This window comes from Capricornis sumatraensis, chromosome 21 (genome assembly GCF_032405125.1).
Source record: "Capricornis sumatraensis isolate serow.1 chromosome 21, serow.2, whole genome shotgun sequence".
NCBI classification, from domain to species: domain Eukaryota; kingdom Metazoa; phylum Chordata; class Mammalia; order Artiodactyla; family Bovidae; genus Capricornis; species Capricornis sumatraensis.
Window position 1 is genome coordinate 45038335 of NC_091089.1, and position 16548 is coordinate 45054882.

The 16548-nt window shown below is 45.6% G+C and overlaps 1 protein-coding gene across 3 annotated transcripts in view; it reads right to left on the reverse strand.

Annotated features, from left to right (window-relative positions):
- The window catches only part of PIEZO2 (piezo type mechanosensitive ion channel component 2), a 255348-nt gene that overhangs the window by 61521 nt on the left and 177279 nt on the right, over positions 1 to 16548 (reverse strand). For all 3 annotated transcript variants that reach the window (XM_068993743.1, XM_068993741.1, XM_068993740.1), the window contains exons 10-17: positions 14846 to 14884; positions 13754 to 13892; positions 12591 to 12739; positions 9919 to 10149; positions 9151 to 9274; positions 6138 to 6418; positions 4966 to 5114; positions 2844 to 3017 (exon numbers count right to left, since the gene is read on the reverse strand). In XM_068993743.1, coding sequence (XP_068849844.1) covers positions 2844 to 3017; positions 4966 to 5114; positions 6138 to 6418; positions 9151 to 9274; positions 9919 to 10149; positions 12591 to 12739; positions 13754 to 13892; positions 14846 to 14884 — 1286 coding nt within the window. The remainder of the gene's footprint in view (positions 1 to 2843; positions 3018 to 4965; positions 5115 to 6137; positions 6419 to 9150; positions 9275 to 9918; positions 10150 to 12590; positions 12740 to 13753; positions 13893 to 14845; positions 14885 to 16548) is intronic.

The following is a 16548-nucleotide window of genomic DNA, read 5'->3' on the forward strand; positions in this document are numbered from 1 at the left end:
ATGAGGTGGATGAAATTGGAGCCTATTATACAGAGTGAAGTAAGCCAGAAAGAAAAACACCAATATAGTATACTAATGCATATATATGGAATTTAGAAAGAACGATAACCCTGCATGCAAGATAACAAAAGAGATACAGATGTATAGAACAGTCTTTTGGACTCTGTGGGAGAGGGAGAGGGTGGGATGATACGGGAGAATGGCATTGAAACATGTATAATATCGTATGTGGAAAGGATTGCCAGTCCAGGTTCGATGCGTGATACAGGATGCTTGGCTGGTGCACTGGGATGACCCAGAGGGATGGTACGGGGAGGGAGGTGGGAGGGGGGTTCAGGATGGGGAACACGTTTATACCCGTGGCGGATTCATGTTGATGTATGGCAAAACCAATACAATACTGTAAAGTAATTAGCCTCCAATTAAAATAAATAAATTTATATTAAAAAAAACAAATTACTGACATGTGGCAGTCACAGATATTTAAATAAGGAATGGACATTCAGTATCTTGCTATTAAGTGTTTATTACATAATAATTATGTTGTAATTATGTTATAGTATCTATTTTATCAATATATAAGGGAAATGATATTCCTGACAATGTCTACCTAGAAATAATAATAATTTCTCATAAGATTTGTCATAAAATTTTTCATAATGCTAACTATAAATTCTAGAAGGCTCAACATGATGAATTCTGCTTCAGACACAAATGAAACTTGCCTACAGGGCAGATACAAACCACACAAACAACAGAAAAAACAGGCAAAGGATAGCTGGCTGTTCATAGAAACAACAGGACCAGAATCAATATAAGGAATAAAATGCACTGATCATTCCCAATTTGGGATTTTTTTTTTTTTGGTGTAGCATCTACTAAGGGGGAAAGAACAGAGAAGGCAAGGCATGACAGTCAATCCAATTCTGAAAAGACCTCTTTCTTCATCATTTTGACTTACTAGGGTCCTAGGGACTAAAAATCACTAGTAAGGAAAACATTACAATGGAAAAGAGTTGTGAAAAAGATGGGATACATGCCCCATGCTCCAGGTAGAAATCTGGGGACTTTTATATGAAACTCCTGCATGAAATCCCTAAATACCAAACTTGGATGAGTCCTTTGAACTCTTCTTTTCACAGAACCAAAAAATGAAATCCCATGACCCGAAACCATGCATACTGCTGACATTACTCATTCTTGCCTCGCCGTTTCCGTTCTCTTGGAAAAGTAACAGTTCAGGGGGTGCTAGGGGCTGAGCCTTGCCCAGAGGAGGGCCAGCCATGGCCTCAGACTGACCAGACCACAGGGCCTCCGTCCTGTCCAGACAGGTGAGGGGGTTACGGGCTGGCTGGACAGTAGAGGAAAACAGAAGGACGCCTCTTGATAGGAGGCTGCTATCCTTTCTCAGAAGCCACATAATTAAATCACGTTCATGTACTTAAGGAAACCCTGTTCAACACATTCAGTTTTCCATAATTCCACCAGTCAATCTTAAGGGAAATCAACCTTGAATATTCATTGGAAGGACTGCTGAAGCTCCAAGACTTTGGCCACCTGATGTGAAGAGCTGACTCATTGGTAAAGACCCTGATGCTGGGAAAGATTGAGGGTAGGAGGAGAAGGGGGTGACAGAGGATGAGATGATCGGATGGTATCATTTCAATGCATCTGAGTTGAGCAAACTCTGGGAGAAAGTGAAGGAAGGAAGCCTGGTATGCTGCAGTCCATGGGGGCGCAAACAGTCGGACATGACTGGGCAACTGAAGAACAACCACCCCCTAGCACAGCAGAATGTTCACAGTCTGACGTTTCATGAGCTGTGCCTGATGAATTACTGCTTCATCTTCTTTCCATGGACTCACTGTTTCCCTTGAGAAGGGGATCAGGAATTTTCACCTATGGTGTCTGTGTTCCTCTGAAGGCAGCACTTTGCTCCCTCATCTACGCAACAAGGGTTTTCCAGAAGCTGAATCACAGCCTATTATGTGAAGCAGAGAGGAAAATCTGTATCAAGGCTCATTAGGCAAATGCCTGTAATGTTCCTGAGATGGAGCAGGCCTATGGATGTGTGCTGACCGACTGTGGCTCCACACACATGGCCAGGGTGAGACAGATCCCATCAGCTACTTGGAAACATTTTGTATTAGTATTTATTGATGGAAGACAGCAACAGTGAACTGCTGGCAGAAAACACTGCCCTCACTCTTTCCTTAAATGTTACTCTGGTTACTCACAGATGGCAGAACCTTCCAGCTGAGGTCCTTCCTTCCCAAAACGGGAGAATTCTGTACTACGCTTTCACTCATAGAGACTTCCTTACTACCTGTCAGTGCAACAGAAAACGCACCCTCTGAATTTAGCCAGATTCTGTAAACGTTCTAAAAACACCCCACCACCCCAGATACAAAAGACATATTGCCACTGCAAAGGAACCTCAGTCTGCACAGGTCTTCTGGACCAACTCACATGCCTGTCAAGATCACCCATGAAATGTAATAAATCACTACCTGCGTGCATGCTAAGTTGATCAGTCATGTCCAACTCTTTGCGACCCCATGGACTGTAGCCCACCAGGCTCCTCTGTCCATGGGATTCTCCAGGCAAGGATACTGTAGTGGGGTCCCATTTCGTACTCCAGGGAATCTTCCTGACCCAGGGATCAGACTTCTGTCTCTACCACAAGCACCACGTAGGAAACCCAAAGCACTACCTACTGTTTCATAAAGTGTGATCAAATACTCCACATTTTTTCCCACTCAGAGGCTGACTGTCATGGCAAGTACAGGTTGAGATTCTCAGTGAGAGGACGGGAGGGTCTGGCTGAGCTTGCATGCACTCACCTATAGACAGCGCTGTCCTCCTTGCTGGGGATGGACTTCAGGTCGGTGAGCTCCAGGAATCGGTCGTGGAAGTAGTGCAGGTGCAGAATGCAGACCAGGAGGAAGGAGGTAGGGATGAAGATGCGCGTGAACAGCTCGGCCACCGTGAACTGCTTCAGGCCAAGGTCCTCCAGCCTGTGAAACAGGGCGGTTTCCCCGGTGGGCTCTTGCACCCAAATGTCCACCGGAATTCGACTATTTCTCGGTGATTTCATACTGAACATTTTCAAGACAGAAGTCTCCATTTCCCCATGTTCCTGAAGCAGCTAAGCTGTTCTCGCCCCCTCCCCACCCGGGTCTTCCCTGGCACAACCGTCCACCTCGTGCAAAATGCCTAATTCAGGACATCCCCTCCCCCAACACACTTTCCTGTCTCATCCACATCCCTTCACCCTCATCTCCTGAATCTGTGCTCTTGTTTCCTCTCTAGTGCCTCCTACTCTAGGTGAGGCCGCCATCCTCGATCACAGGACCTCCCCCCCCACCACTGCTGGCTGACCACTTGGCTGTGTCTATTCTTGCCCCCACACATCACTGCTTTCTCTGCCAGTCAAGGGTGCTTTAAAGACCTGATGTTTCACCGAGAAGGAGACACAAACCATCATCACCTAGGATCCCTGCACCTCCAGGCGCCTGGCTGACCTCCACCCTCCCTGCAGGTGAGCCTTCCTGCTGTTCAGCACACTCACCAAACCCTGTCCTGCCACAGGCCCTTTGCATTTGCTGTTCTCTTTTCCTGAATCTCCTTCCACCTCTCAGCTCCCAACCCAGTTTTCTAAAGACAAGCTCCTTCTTATTCTTCAAGAGTTTAAATGACATCTCCTGGGACTTCCCTGGTGGTCCAGTGGTTAAGACTCGGCACTTTTACTGCTGAGGGCATGGGAAATCCGTGCGGGTCAGGGAACTAAGAATCCACATGCCAAGTGGTGCAGCCAAAAAATTAAAAATGACACCTCCTCAGAGAGGCCTGCCTGCTCCATCTCTAACTACTGTGTCCCCATTGTTCACTACCTTGGCTTGTTTTTGTTTCCTTCACAGATGTGTCAGTTTGTAATTTATTTCACATAAAGTAGTTTTTTTGGTTTGTCTTCTGTCCTAGAATGTAAACTCCACTGGACTCAGACTCCCTCTGGCTTCCAGGTGATATTCAGGTGCACAAGAGTGTCTGGCTCAGGCAAGGTGCTCAGCTCTATGTTTCCTCCTCTGGACACTTGGCTCTATGCCCAGTCCTGGTTCGATTTCCAAAGGAATTTAGGAAGTTTAGAGGAGCAGAGTAGAAAAGGCTAGAGTCCTGTCTATTTCATGCATGAGAAAGAGCTCATCACTGCTAGTTTCCATGCCAACCACTCCTTGAGAGTCCCTTGGACAGCAAGGGGATAAACCAGTCAATACTAAAGGAAATCATCCCTGAATATTCATGGAAAGGACTGATGCTGAAGCTGAAGCTTCAAGTCTCTGGCCACCTGATGGGAAGCCCCAACTCACTGAAAAAGACCTTGAGGCTGGGAAAGATTGAGAGCCGGAAGAGAAGGGGATGAGAGAGGATGAGATGGTTGGATGGCATCACCGATTCAATGGGCATGAGTTTGAGGAAACTCTGGGAGATGGTGAAGGACAGGGAAGCCTGGCGTGCTGCAGTCCAGGTGGGTTGCAAAGAGTCAGACACAACTGAGCAACTGAACAACAACTCCTTAGAATCTCAGCACCGGCTCCATCAGGGAGGGAGGCTGATGCTCTGTGTTACAAGCCTCTGGTTAGGAAGGGAGACCACATGACTGTGAGGAGCCAGGCAGGTGAGCTTCATATGAAACACTAGAAAAAGCCATTTCATTAACAAGGGGCTGAGAATTTACTGTCCAGTCAATTCTTACTGAGTACCTATTATGTGTCAAAAGCTCAGGCCTAGGTTATGAGAAGCCCAAAAAACCAAGACCAATGAGTTCTGTTCTGGAGGAACTCACAGCCAGTGATGACGTCAGGTTTTACTAAAACGTCCTTCCTGGCAAGGTGTTTGGAACAACACGCCCTGGCGACTTCACCCGGTGGGTCACTTTCCACCCTGCTCTCCAGCACAGTTACTTACTTTTCTTTTTTCAGTCCAGTCATGTTTTGCCACAAGCCTGGGAAGTTTTCAAACTGATATGTGTATATAAAGATAAGCACCAGCATTGTGTAGATAACCACTGACATCCAGAAGTACTTCAGAATCCTCCTCCACCATTCATAGTGCACCTGTGAGTCAGAGGGTGAACAACAAATCAGGAAAAAGCATGTTAGTGGAACACTCACCAAAATACCTGCTCCATTCAACAAAAACAGGCGATTCCATTCACACATGTCTGAAAGCAGAGTCAAGTTCATTTTCAGTTTTTGAGGCTGTGTTGCTCATAGAGTTGGGATAATGTAGATTGGAATCTGAGGACTTCCCTTGGGGCTCAGATGGTAAAGAACCCGTCTGCCAATACAGGAGACCTGGGTTCGATCCCTGGATCAGGAAGATCCCCCGGAGAAGGAAATGGCAACCCACTCCAGTATTCTTGCCTGGAGAATCCCACAGAAAGAGGAGCATGGCGGCTACAGTCATTAGGGTCACAGTCAGACACAACTGAAGCAACTTGGCACGCACGCACGTTGTGTAAGTTTGAGGTGTATAGCAAAGTGATTCAGCTATAGGTATTATATATATAATATATATAGATAGATTCTTTTCGTTTATAGGTTATTACAAAATCTGGGTATAGTTCCCTATGTTATTCTGTAGGTCTTTGTCTATCTCTTTTATAGACAGTAGTGTGTATACGCTAATCTCAAATTCCAATTTTTATCCCTACTCCCACTTTCCCTTTAGGTTAATGATAAGTCTGTTCTCTATGTCTGTAGGTCTGTTTCTGTTTTGGAAATAAGTCAATTTGTGCTGTATTTTAGATTCCACCTGTCAGTGATGTCCTATGGTATTTGTCTTTCTCTGTCTGATTTACTTCACCCAGTATGATAATCTCTAGGTCCATCCATGTTGCTGCAAACGGCACTATTTCATTCTTTTTACGGTTAAGCAATAGTACATCGTATAAATATACCACATCTTTATCCTTTCATCTGTACAAGACAAGGAAGCCACCCTAACCAATTTTCTTCATCGACCCCTTTACACGATGTGTTCGTGAGGTCACAGTAACTCAGAGCCTCGCCGAAGGAAGCTCAGGCACACCCCTGGACAGATGCAAGGATGGCAAGCCGGGGGCCACAAGCACCCACCTGGTACAGGGCCACACAGAAGAGGAAGAGTACCATGTAGATGATCTTGTACATCACGATTTTACCCTCGAAGCTGACGAAGAAGAACATCCCCCCGCAGACGTAGATCCAGTACTTGATGAACAGGGCCACCACCAGGTTCCCCAGCACCTTCATCACGTCCTGCTCGTCTGCCTCTTCCTCGTCCTCGTCCTCTCTCCGCTCCTGCTGCTCCTCCTTCGGCTCCTCTCCTTCCTCCTTCTCCTGAGCCTCGCTGTCTACCTGTACACCCTGTTCACCATCTTCAAGACAGAAGACACTGCTGTTACGAGGAGCTGGTCCCTGGACCAGAACCACACGCTCTTACCCACGTGAGGTGGGTGCCACACACTTTAGGCATTACCGTACGATTTAAAATAATTTTAGACAGTTCTAATAAACAAGGTAGAATCTATAGAACTAATCATAGTTCACTTTCCTAACCTTCCTGAAACATAAAAGAAACACATTTTGTAATACTTTTATACAAGCTTTTCATAACACCTATTTCACTTGCATTGTCCAATAGCTATAATTACTGTAGGATCAAGAGAAATAAACAGTCAACAATGACACAAACCGAACTAACTCTGACAATTTCAGATTCTGACTGCTGTGTGCCTCTAGCAGTCTTTTATTGAATCTGGGTTATTGGCAATAATGTTAACCAGAAAGTATGATTTTATAGAATGAAAAAATTGAGTCAAAGCCACATATAATTTAAATTGGGTTTCAGGACTAATTATAATTTAACTAAATTTAAAATAATTTTATGCATTGGAAGTAAAAGCTTATTTGGTCTTACTTTAAAATATGCTAACATGTAGGACTCATCTTTGTGGTCCTAAGGTGACCTATCATTTGAATAACTTATTCAAATGACCAGGAGATCCACAGAGTGAGGGGGAATGCACGTGGGGTGAGAGGTCAGAGTAACTGTTGATCTTAAATGAACTGTTCTTTGCCGGGAGCCAGCGTGAGGAATTCCACCCGTGACAAGGTCATGCGGCAAGAGCTCTGATGGCAAGGCTAATCAGACCTCAGGTTTTCCCCCTGGAATTTCCTGAGCATCCACCCCCCCAAAAAAATAAGAATCTGCCGGCTTTTGTGCTCTGCTTCTCCACTTTTCTGATATTCTCTGGAAAAAAGTCAATTCAGGGCTTTAGTCTTCTGCATTTGAAAGGGATGTTTCAGTTAACCCCTTCTGATTGCTCTCTAGCTTGCCTAACAGGTTCCCCAGACCTCTTACCGCTTGTGAATTGCTTACAGCCCCCCAACCCCGAGAGGCACAAAGCTTGAAAGCATCTCAAAGATACAGAGCCTTTTCTAAAGAGTTAAAAATTATATTGGTGGAGGGTTTTCACTGTTGACTCAATGACTGATGTCAGGCCTCCATATTCTTTATCTTTTAGGCACCTGGAAGGATGTTACTCAATGTAAGCATGATGTAGAAAAAGATACATAGTAGTTTGGATGTTAGCAACACTAGACTTTTGAGTTAATTGCTTCTCTTTTGCTGTAAATCACTGTACTCTCTCTACTTGTTATAAGTTGCTGTATCTTTGCTGTGTAAGAATGTAACTTTATTTAGTGCTTTCTGAGAGTGGCACCAGACCTTGGGAAGATCAACACAAATGTCTTCTGGTTGACAAACCCTTATCAGAAAAAAGGCTGTAAAATGTTAATTGGCCGTTTTGGCTGGAAGATGATGTAAATTACCTAAGACTTGTGTATACAATTAGGTATGCAGAGAGAAAAGCCTAGTTTTGATAAGAGTCTGGACTGCTAACGCTGCATAACTTTGTGTTACCCATTGATCTCCATGTTTTATCAAAGGTATATAAGGCCTTCTAAACAATAGGAGCCGGAGCCAGTCACTGGACTGGTTTCCCCCGTGTCTCTCTCTCTCTTCTTCTCTCCCTTTCCCTCCCTCTGCTCTTTAATTTCAGGCTGAATTTCCACCTGGGGCGCGGAGGCCCGCCAAGTCTACTTACTTGCCCTGGCTGTTAAGACCCGGGCGAAAGGGAGCCTAAGGCGAGGCACCCTTAGATATTTAAGTGAGCGCTGGTGGCCCAACGTAGATGGTGCAAATTCCTTGTCTGGAATTTTATTGGTCTTCTGCGTAAATCAAGCTATTCAGCCCTCTTCCTCCACTTAATCTTCCTACTACACTATAGTTTCTTAATCTAATCTTATATCAATCAATAAGTTTTTCTCACGCCAACGCCGTCCACCCTTTGAATTCCCTGGATCCACCGGGGCTGGACCCCGGCAGTTCTTTACATAAAGTAACTGGTGAATTTAATCACTGTGTTAACAGACATCCAAACTCAAATAGTCAAGATTCAAACCTTAAAGACTTTTGTTGCTGAAAAACAATGAATGCTTAGGTCTAAATGAGAAACTATAAGAAAAAGATGAGTTGGTTTTCTCCTCCTGACAGGGTTAATCTGAAGGTTACCGGCCCTGCCTCTGAGAACATTTACGGCTTCCTTTTCCGACAGTGCTACACGCCTCACTAATGGTCTCCAAGCTGTTCTATGAGTATTAAATTTTATTGTATTTATTGGCACATTCACGCAGGTAGGGAGCAAGTGACTCTCATTTGACCCATGGAGTGGGGTCTAAAACTACAGAAGCTGTCATCAAAACATAATCTTCCTTTTTTTTTTTTGACTTTGTGGTACATTCGTTTTTGAAAAGGCAAGAGGATTTGAATTTGGGAGATCTGAGTCATTCTCTTGGTACTAACAATCAAGAAGCTGTGACCTTGGAGGACCCAGGGAATGCCCTGCACTGGGGATCACTTCTGTGTGTATCAAATGACCCAGGGTCTTTGAAGCTCCAGTGGACGCCCATGTGGGCAGGAATTCAGCCCTGGGATGTGGTCATCTATCCGCTCATATCCACGCCTGGCCTCCTTCTGGTCTGAGGCAGAGCCTCCAGGGATGTCCTCTGGGGCCCTTCTTCCGGTCATACTGCACGCACTAATTACCTTTTTCTTCATTTTCCTGACTTCCGATTTTGACCTCAGAGAGAAGAGCTTCCTTTTCTTGGAGAGCTTTCTGCTCTGTGAGGTGCTGTCTCAGCAGCAGCCAGAACGTGATGGTGAACAGAATCTGGAAGGAGACAACAGGGATGAGAGCATCACGCCTCTGAAGTGTAAGCATGTTCAACCACAACTATGCTTCTCTGCCCTTCAGAGGGAGCACGCTGCATAAGCCCATCCACTCAAGACCGTCAGGCACCCACTACATTGCATCTGAAAGTCGCCAGCTTTTAAATCTCCTTTCCTGAGGACGCGGGCATGTGGTCCAGTGCCAGGGGTGCCTTCCTGCCTGGGACGCTCCAGGAAGAGGCACAGGACCACCTGCGCTAGAAACTGACGTGGGCCAGGGGTCTCCTTCCTGCCTGGGACCTCAGCACAAGTAGAAGAGGAAGATGTATTTTTCTATGAGCCCCGTTACGTCTACAGTGTTCCTTATTTTGAAGAAATCCACAGAAATGGAGGAAAAAGAACATTTCATCCCAGCAAAGAGTCCCTGAATCCTCCCATTCTTTTCTGGAAGCTGAAGGGGTAGTTTTTCTAAGTGCCCACACGTTTATATTAACGTTTTCTTGAGGGTAAGAGAAAAGAAAATAATGATTTCAAGGAGCATTGAATTCTTGGAACCTACTTTTGCACAGTCCTGCTTGGATATGACTGTTTTGATTACCGTTGTTTTGTCTGAATGGCCTGCCCCATTTACCCCTGCCCACTTACCTTTGAGGCGAGCTCCCCTGGCTCCTTTTTTTCTAAGAAACCCGGGACCTTTTTAATCTCGGGGAGCTCGAAGCTCCATATGTACTGCAGTATGAGCAGCAGGTTTCCGTAGACGACCATGAAGGGGGAGCTGATCATGGCATACTTCCTCCGGTTGCGGATCATCCACAGGGTGCAGGACCAGATGAGCAGCACGAAGGTCAGCCAGCTGTGGTAGGTGATGCTCCAGGCCTCCAGGGGGGAAGGGCGAGAAAGCGGGGCAGTCAGTATATGGTACAGTCCCCACTCTGCTGAGTTAGACGTGGTCTACAAGGAAAAGTTCAGTGACATTCACACTAGTGGGGAGGATCATGGTGAAACTGTGGGGGAAACGTCCCAGCTGCATAGGGGACGAAGCAGGCAGCAAGGCTGCCCTGTGAGCCGACACTGCCCTCAACCTCCTGGAGGGAAGAGGGCCAAGCGAGGGTGGGGACGGCTTCACTCTGCGCCCTTTGCCCTTCAGCCCAGATGTCTTTCTTTTCACTGGATTTGCTGGATGAAATGCAACCCTAAGTGCTTCCTCCTCCATTCTTCCAAATCAGCTTGGGATCGGCTATTTTTCCCAGGTGCTGGGTGAGTGTGGCCAAGCTGGGCTCAGAAATGGAGGCTGTGGGACCACAGGGTCAGCAGATGAGCTGGCTTCAAGGGTCCCCTTAGTTGACCCACCGGGAAGACAAACGTGATAGGACTCAGGGAATCGCCAGGAGGAGGTGTCAGGTGTCTGCACCCCAGTAGTAAAGCCAGGCTAACAGAGAGCCCAGCCTCAGCTTCTGTCCTGTATGGGGCAGGACATCCTCCAGTCACACCAAACCCTGGCAGACCTAGAACACATCTCAAAGGGCAGCTTCCAGAACATTCTAGAAAGTCAGGCTCATGAATATCATCAACCTCAAGAAATCTATCCTCTTTTACCATAATCTTCAATACCAAATCTCTGTGAAAAGGCCTCTGTGACAATCTAGAAGGGTGGGATGGGCTGGGAGGTGGGTGGGAAGTGCGGAAGGGAGGAAACGTATGCATACCTACGGCTGACTCATGTTGACGTATGGCAGAAACTAATACAATGCTGTCAAGCAATTATCCTCCAATTAAAAATACACAAATGTATTTAAAAAATATTTTCTAGTTGAGGCTGAGTTCAATCATATTCTTGACTATCATGAATTTCAAGGGTTATTGCAAAGTCTGAAATGTTTTATGTCTGTTTTGCTTCTGGAAAGCAGATAAGTATTGAGAGAAATAAGATAAATGAATGAAGTCAGCACAGAACAAATACTTCCTCTCAGCAACTTGCAAATGTGTCCTAAATCAAAGCTAGTTTTTTAAAGTACAGAGTTATTTAAAATTGTTGTTTAAAACGTACAGAAATTTAAAAATGGAAATTAAAACTGCTTTTATTAAAATTAAGTGAGAAACTGAGAGCCATTATTAAGTCATGAATTATTTTCATGAAAAATAGTATTCCTTGGAAATGGTGCCATCAAAGTGGTAGTCGCTCAGTTGCATCTGACTTTTTGTGACCCCAAGAACTGTAGCCCTCCAGTCTCCTCTGTCCATGGAATTTTCCAGGCAAGAATACTAGGGTGGGTAGTCATTCCCTTCTGCAGGTGATCTTCCCAAGCTAGGGATCAAACTCGGGTCCCCTGCATTGCCGGCAGATTTTTACCGCTGAGCCACCAGAGGTCAGTAATAGTTAATACCTTTATCCCAGAACGAAATTCAGATCTGACCTTGCCACTTTTGTGTCGATGACCCAGGAGAGTAATCTGCACAGATATTATAATTCCAGGAGAATTTTTTTTTTTCCCTGTACACTATTCCTGTTTGGATGAAAAAGGGAGGAAAACAAATTGGGAACGTTTTGTTAAACTTCTCTCATTTTTAAGGCCTCAGTCACACACGACCCTCAGTTGTTGGGGGGTAGAATCTGCTTCACATTCTTTCTTGTGTGCAGTTCTAGGATCATCTGAAGGTATGGAATATTCGCACTGTGTGTTTTTGAATAAAGATGCCTATCATCCCAACAGACCCGGCTGCTTAGGACTGCCCTAAAAAGAAGAGATCTGCTGTGATTAAAAGTCTGCTGCCGAGGGGAGCTTCCAGGGAAGATGGTCACAACCGGAAAATGCTCTTGGGGACTCACAGTGTTTGGTGCTCAGGCTGGTAAGCATTTGTTCCAGTTCAAATGTAATAGTTTCACTCAAATCCAAGATGTGACTATAACCCTCATCATCTGAGAGAAATAAAAGTGGCCTTTGTTAACTGTGAACACCTTCAAAGCCACATAGAAAAACTACCGACATGTCCTTTTAAATCCGAAAAACAGGGGACAGTCTGATTTGATAGGTTAATTTGAGAGACAGGTATTAATATTTAAAATCAGGCTAAGTGGCATAGAGGAGGACATGGTTTTGAAATCTATAGTACAAAGATCCTATGAAAAATTAACAGAAGCAGCCATTGTCTGCCAAGACATCAGGAAGATGAAGTCGCACTGGTGGGAGGAGGCAGTGGAGCTTGGAGCCAGCGGGGCTTGAGCACCGACCATCCCGCCAGCGCTAACGTTATCCCAGGGACAGAGCAAGGTGTGGGGTGGAATCTAAGCGGAAGTCGGGACTCTGGCGCATACGCACCATCATGGCGATGAGGGCACAGATGTAGCTCTGTTTCATGATAAACTGGAACACAGACACCATGGCGTGCACTTTGACACTCCTCTTCTCCTCCCGGCTCCGCTCCTCCTCAAACTCTTCTTTCTCATCATTATCTTCCTCCTTCTTTTCTAGAGGGACAGATTATTTTATATGACAATTTATGCACATAGGTGAATTTCATATAAGCATCCCAAGCACAAATTTGTCCTCTCTAGTAACAAGCAGCTCTCTTTCAACAGGATTGTTGTATGCTAAGTCATTCAGTCATGTCTCTGTGACCCCATGGGCTGTAGCCCACCAGGCTCTTTTGTCCATGGGATTCTCTCTGCAAGAATACTGGAGTGAGGTGCCATTTCCTCCTCCAGGGGATCTTCCTGACCCTGGGATCAAACTCACATCTCTTTCATCTCCTGCATTGGCAGGTGGATTCTTTACCACTAGTGCTTCAATAGGCTAAACTGAGGGAAAAGGGAGAAAGGTCTAGTCAAAGTTTTGGGCCTCTTGGTTTTCTTATTAGACAAAAAGAACTCTTCCAGAAAACATTCATACACTAACCAGGAAAACTATGGACCGCGATAGTGGAATCAAATTACAAAAAGACAAAAACACAGATATGCATGTAGGTTTAACACTGCAAACAAGATGACTTGTTTCAAATAATATTTTACCTTCTATTTTTCAAAGTTTATTCCCATTGTGCTCAGTTACTTCAGTCATGTCTGACTCTTTGCAACCGTATGGGCTACAGCCCACCAGGCTTCTCTATCCATGGGATTCTCCAGGCAAGAATCCTGGAGTGGGCTGCCATGCCCTTCTCCAGATCTTCCCAACCTAGGGATCGAACCTGTGTCTCTTAGGTCTCCTGCATTGGCAGGCGGGTTTTTTTTTTTTTTAACCATGAGTGCCACTTGGGAAGCCCTTACCTCCATTAGGTCACTTATTTTGTACCAAGGACAGAATGCACAGAGCAGGATATAGGGGCAAAATCTAGACAGAATCTAAGGAAATGGGCTTCATCAGACTGACTGGAAGGAAAACACCTCTCCTAGAGATGAAAAGGAAAGAGAACCACATCCGATGAAGGATAAACCAAAGACAAGAGATGCTGAGCTCTGCAGGCCGTGGTCCCACAGGCTCCTTACCAGGGGAGGCAGTGGCGGGCTCCCAGCGGTACTGCGGCGTGGAGTACAGGTCAGCCTTGGCGGGGCCATTCTCCAGTGGGAGGCTGGGGTGGATGGTGTGGTAGTCCACGGGGTTGCCATTCACGGTCACCAGCAGGCCCTGCCGGGGGCATGGGGCAAAGGCAGGTGGGACAGCAGCTCTGGTTTCCCGCACAGACCCCCCTCCTCTGCTCTACTAGGTGGGCACACTGGACGCTGCAGAGCCGAGGGGAAGCTGAGCACTGTGGGCAGTGATGCCAGCCAGCAAGACAGCCCTGCTCGCCGTCCAAACCCAGCCCCACAGAGTCACACAGAACAAGGCAAACCTGAGCTGGACTACTTCTGCTCCGCCCATACTGTGTGCCCTGCTCTCCGTGTGAAGCGTGAAGCCTGGAAAGGCTGCAGAGGGCTCAGGGCCTGCTCTGGTCTCCCTCCAGCCTCAGCTCCCGGCCCGCCTCCAGCTACAGGATCTCCAGACAGACTGGGTTCTGGCCTGGAGCTGCTGCCTGCCTTCGCCCCTCCCCCTCCCCCAGCCTGATCCCACCTGCCCCATACGCCACGTGGCCCTCGGGACCAGCAAAGTTTCAGGTTAGCTACAACCCTACGGTCTCTCCCTGACACTGTAGCCTGCAACTTCCATGTTGTAGCATATCATACACTAAATACATTCTCCTACTTTTTCCCTCTGGTCTCTTTGGCTTTACAATTTGTTATTTATGCAGATACATATAAACATAGACATGCACACATACACATGTGTGTCCACAGACGTGTGAGACTTTCTACTCAAATCATAGAATAGGCATATCTGCAGAGCAGAACGCCTTTTGAGAAAAAGCCCTCCAACGTGGCTTTTTAAAAGTTTAAATATGTTTTATATGTTTATACTCGAGCTCATGTTATATGAGTCAATGTTTTAACAGCAATAAATCAGATATAATTTCTGCAAAATAGTATTCAAAAACGTATGAAAATTTTATAGAGCATTAAACTACACTCAGAGGAGCTAATTCCATTTATGTGCCCTTTCCATCACTGACGCGCGCAGAAATGAGAATTCTAGCGTATACTAACGTCGGATGGCTTGTAGTCATCCTGAGTCATGGATAAAAGCTGCAAAAGGAATACAGGACAGCATGTTAATATGTGAGCAGAAAGCGATGTGATGTTTACACACAGCTACAAAGTCTCAGCACGCGTGCACTCGATCCTTCAGCCGGGAGCATGCAAGTGTGTTAACATCACAGTGCAAAACATAAAGGGACAATGATGCAGCTGGAGGCTGCTGTTTATTGTAACCATTTCCAGTTTCTGATGCTGTCTTTCATCACAATAAACAAGCAGTCACTAACCACATGACTGAAAAAGTTGATGTTGTTTTTCAAGTGTTTTGTTCTCACAGAATTGCTGCTTGGTTTTAGACTTCTAAGACCCTTTGAGATATCTCTAGGATTCTGAAAGTGTTGACTTTTCAAGGAACTGAAGTTTCATAATAAAGAAAATTTGACTTGTAGTACAGATTGGCATTAAGATTTGCGTACTGTCCACAACAGAAGAATTATGACATGGCAGTGACTTTCAGCTGTATTAGAGGTGGGGGGTCCAGTTTCCCCAATAACAAGCATCTGCTGAACTAGCAGTTGTTTCACCTTGGGGTCAGAACTTGCTTACTTTCTTAAAAATCACTGAAGATCCTGAAGACTTTTACTTATGAGAGTCATACCCATCAATATCTATTGTGCTAGAAATTAAAATTGCGGCATTAAAAATATTCATTTGTTCATTCATTAAAAATTGGCTTGTTCACATGAATAATTTTATCTAAATAGTTATCTTTTTAAAAATAGTGAAAAGAATGGTGTTGTCTTATTAAAATATGCTTTTGTATATCTTTAATGTTGTGCTCAAAAGACCACTCCATTTATTTTCCAGTAATTGTCTGCCAAAAGCTCATGCCTGAACCCCCCAAACTGTCCATCAGCTGTTCTTGCACGTAGACCTGTGGTACATGGATGGCAGCTGGGTCCAATCACCAGCCAAGCACTTCTCCTCCTCGAGGTATCAGGACTTCAGGGGGTCTTCCACTGACGTCACTCAGAATATTAAAAAAGCGTGTGCCCCACGGTTGAGATTTAAGAAAAGCGAAGACTATTTCTGGTTTATCAAGAGTATTCTTGAGTGGAACTGACCTTTCTGTTTTGTTTCCTGTGTACACGTGGCCGTCAGCTTCCTGCTGCTGCCATGGCGGGAGCTCTTGTACCATCAGAGCAAGTGTCAGCACAGCCGAAAGGCAGATCTCTTAAATGTCGTTACAAAAATTGTTTCTAGCCCGTGGATCCCAGGAAGGGTCTTGGGAGTCCCCAGCCATGGTCCACTGCCCTCACCTTGGAAACTTTCATGCTGTCTCCATGGATATCATGGCTTAGTGACCTGAGCAGGATGGTCTGGCACGTGTGTGATGGGACAAAAGGGCTCCAGGACACTAGACGTCTCTGGACACCATGGCTGCTCCTCCAGGCTGCAGTGCCCTGAGAAGTTCATTCACTGTTCCCCCATCTCTCGGCCCTCAACAGGCAGGTGCACAGATAGGACCAAGTGTCTTAGAGAAACTCTGCCACTGAGTCAATCAGAGAATCTCCTGCTTGATTCCTAGTATGACCTCACCAGAGAAGTGTGAGCATCTGTGGTCCAAACATTGCAAATGGGTCACTGTAACAAGTCAGTGGCTGGGGCATGGTGAAAACAGTGAACAAATGGTGAAAAGCTTAAGAAGCACC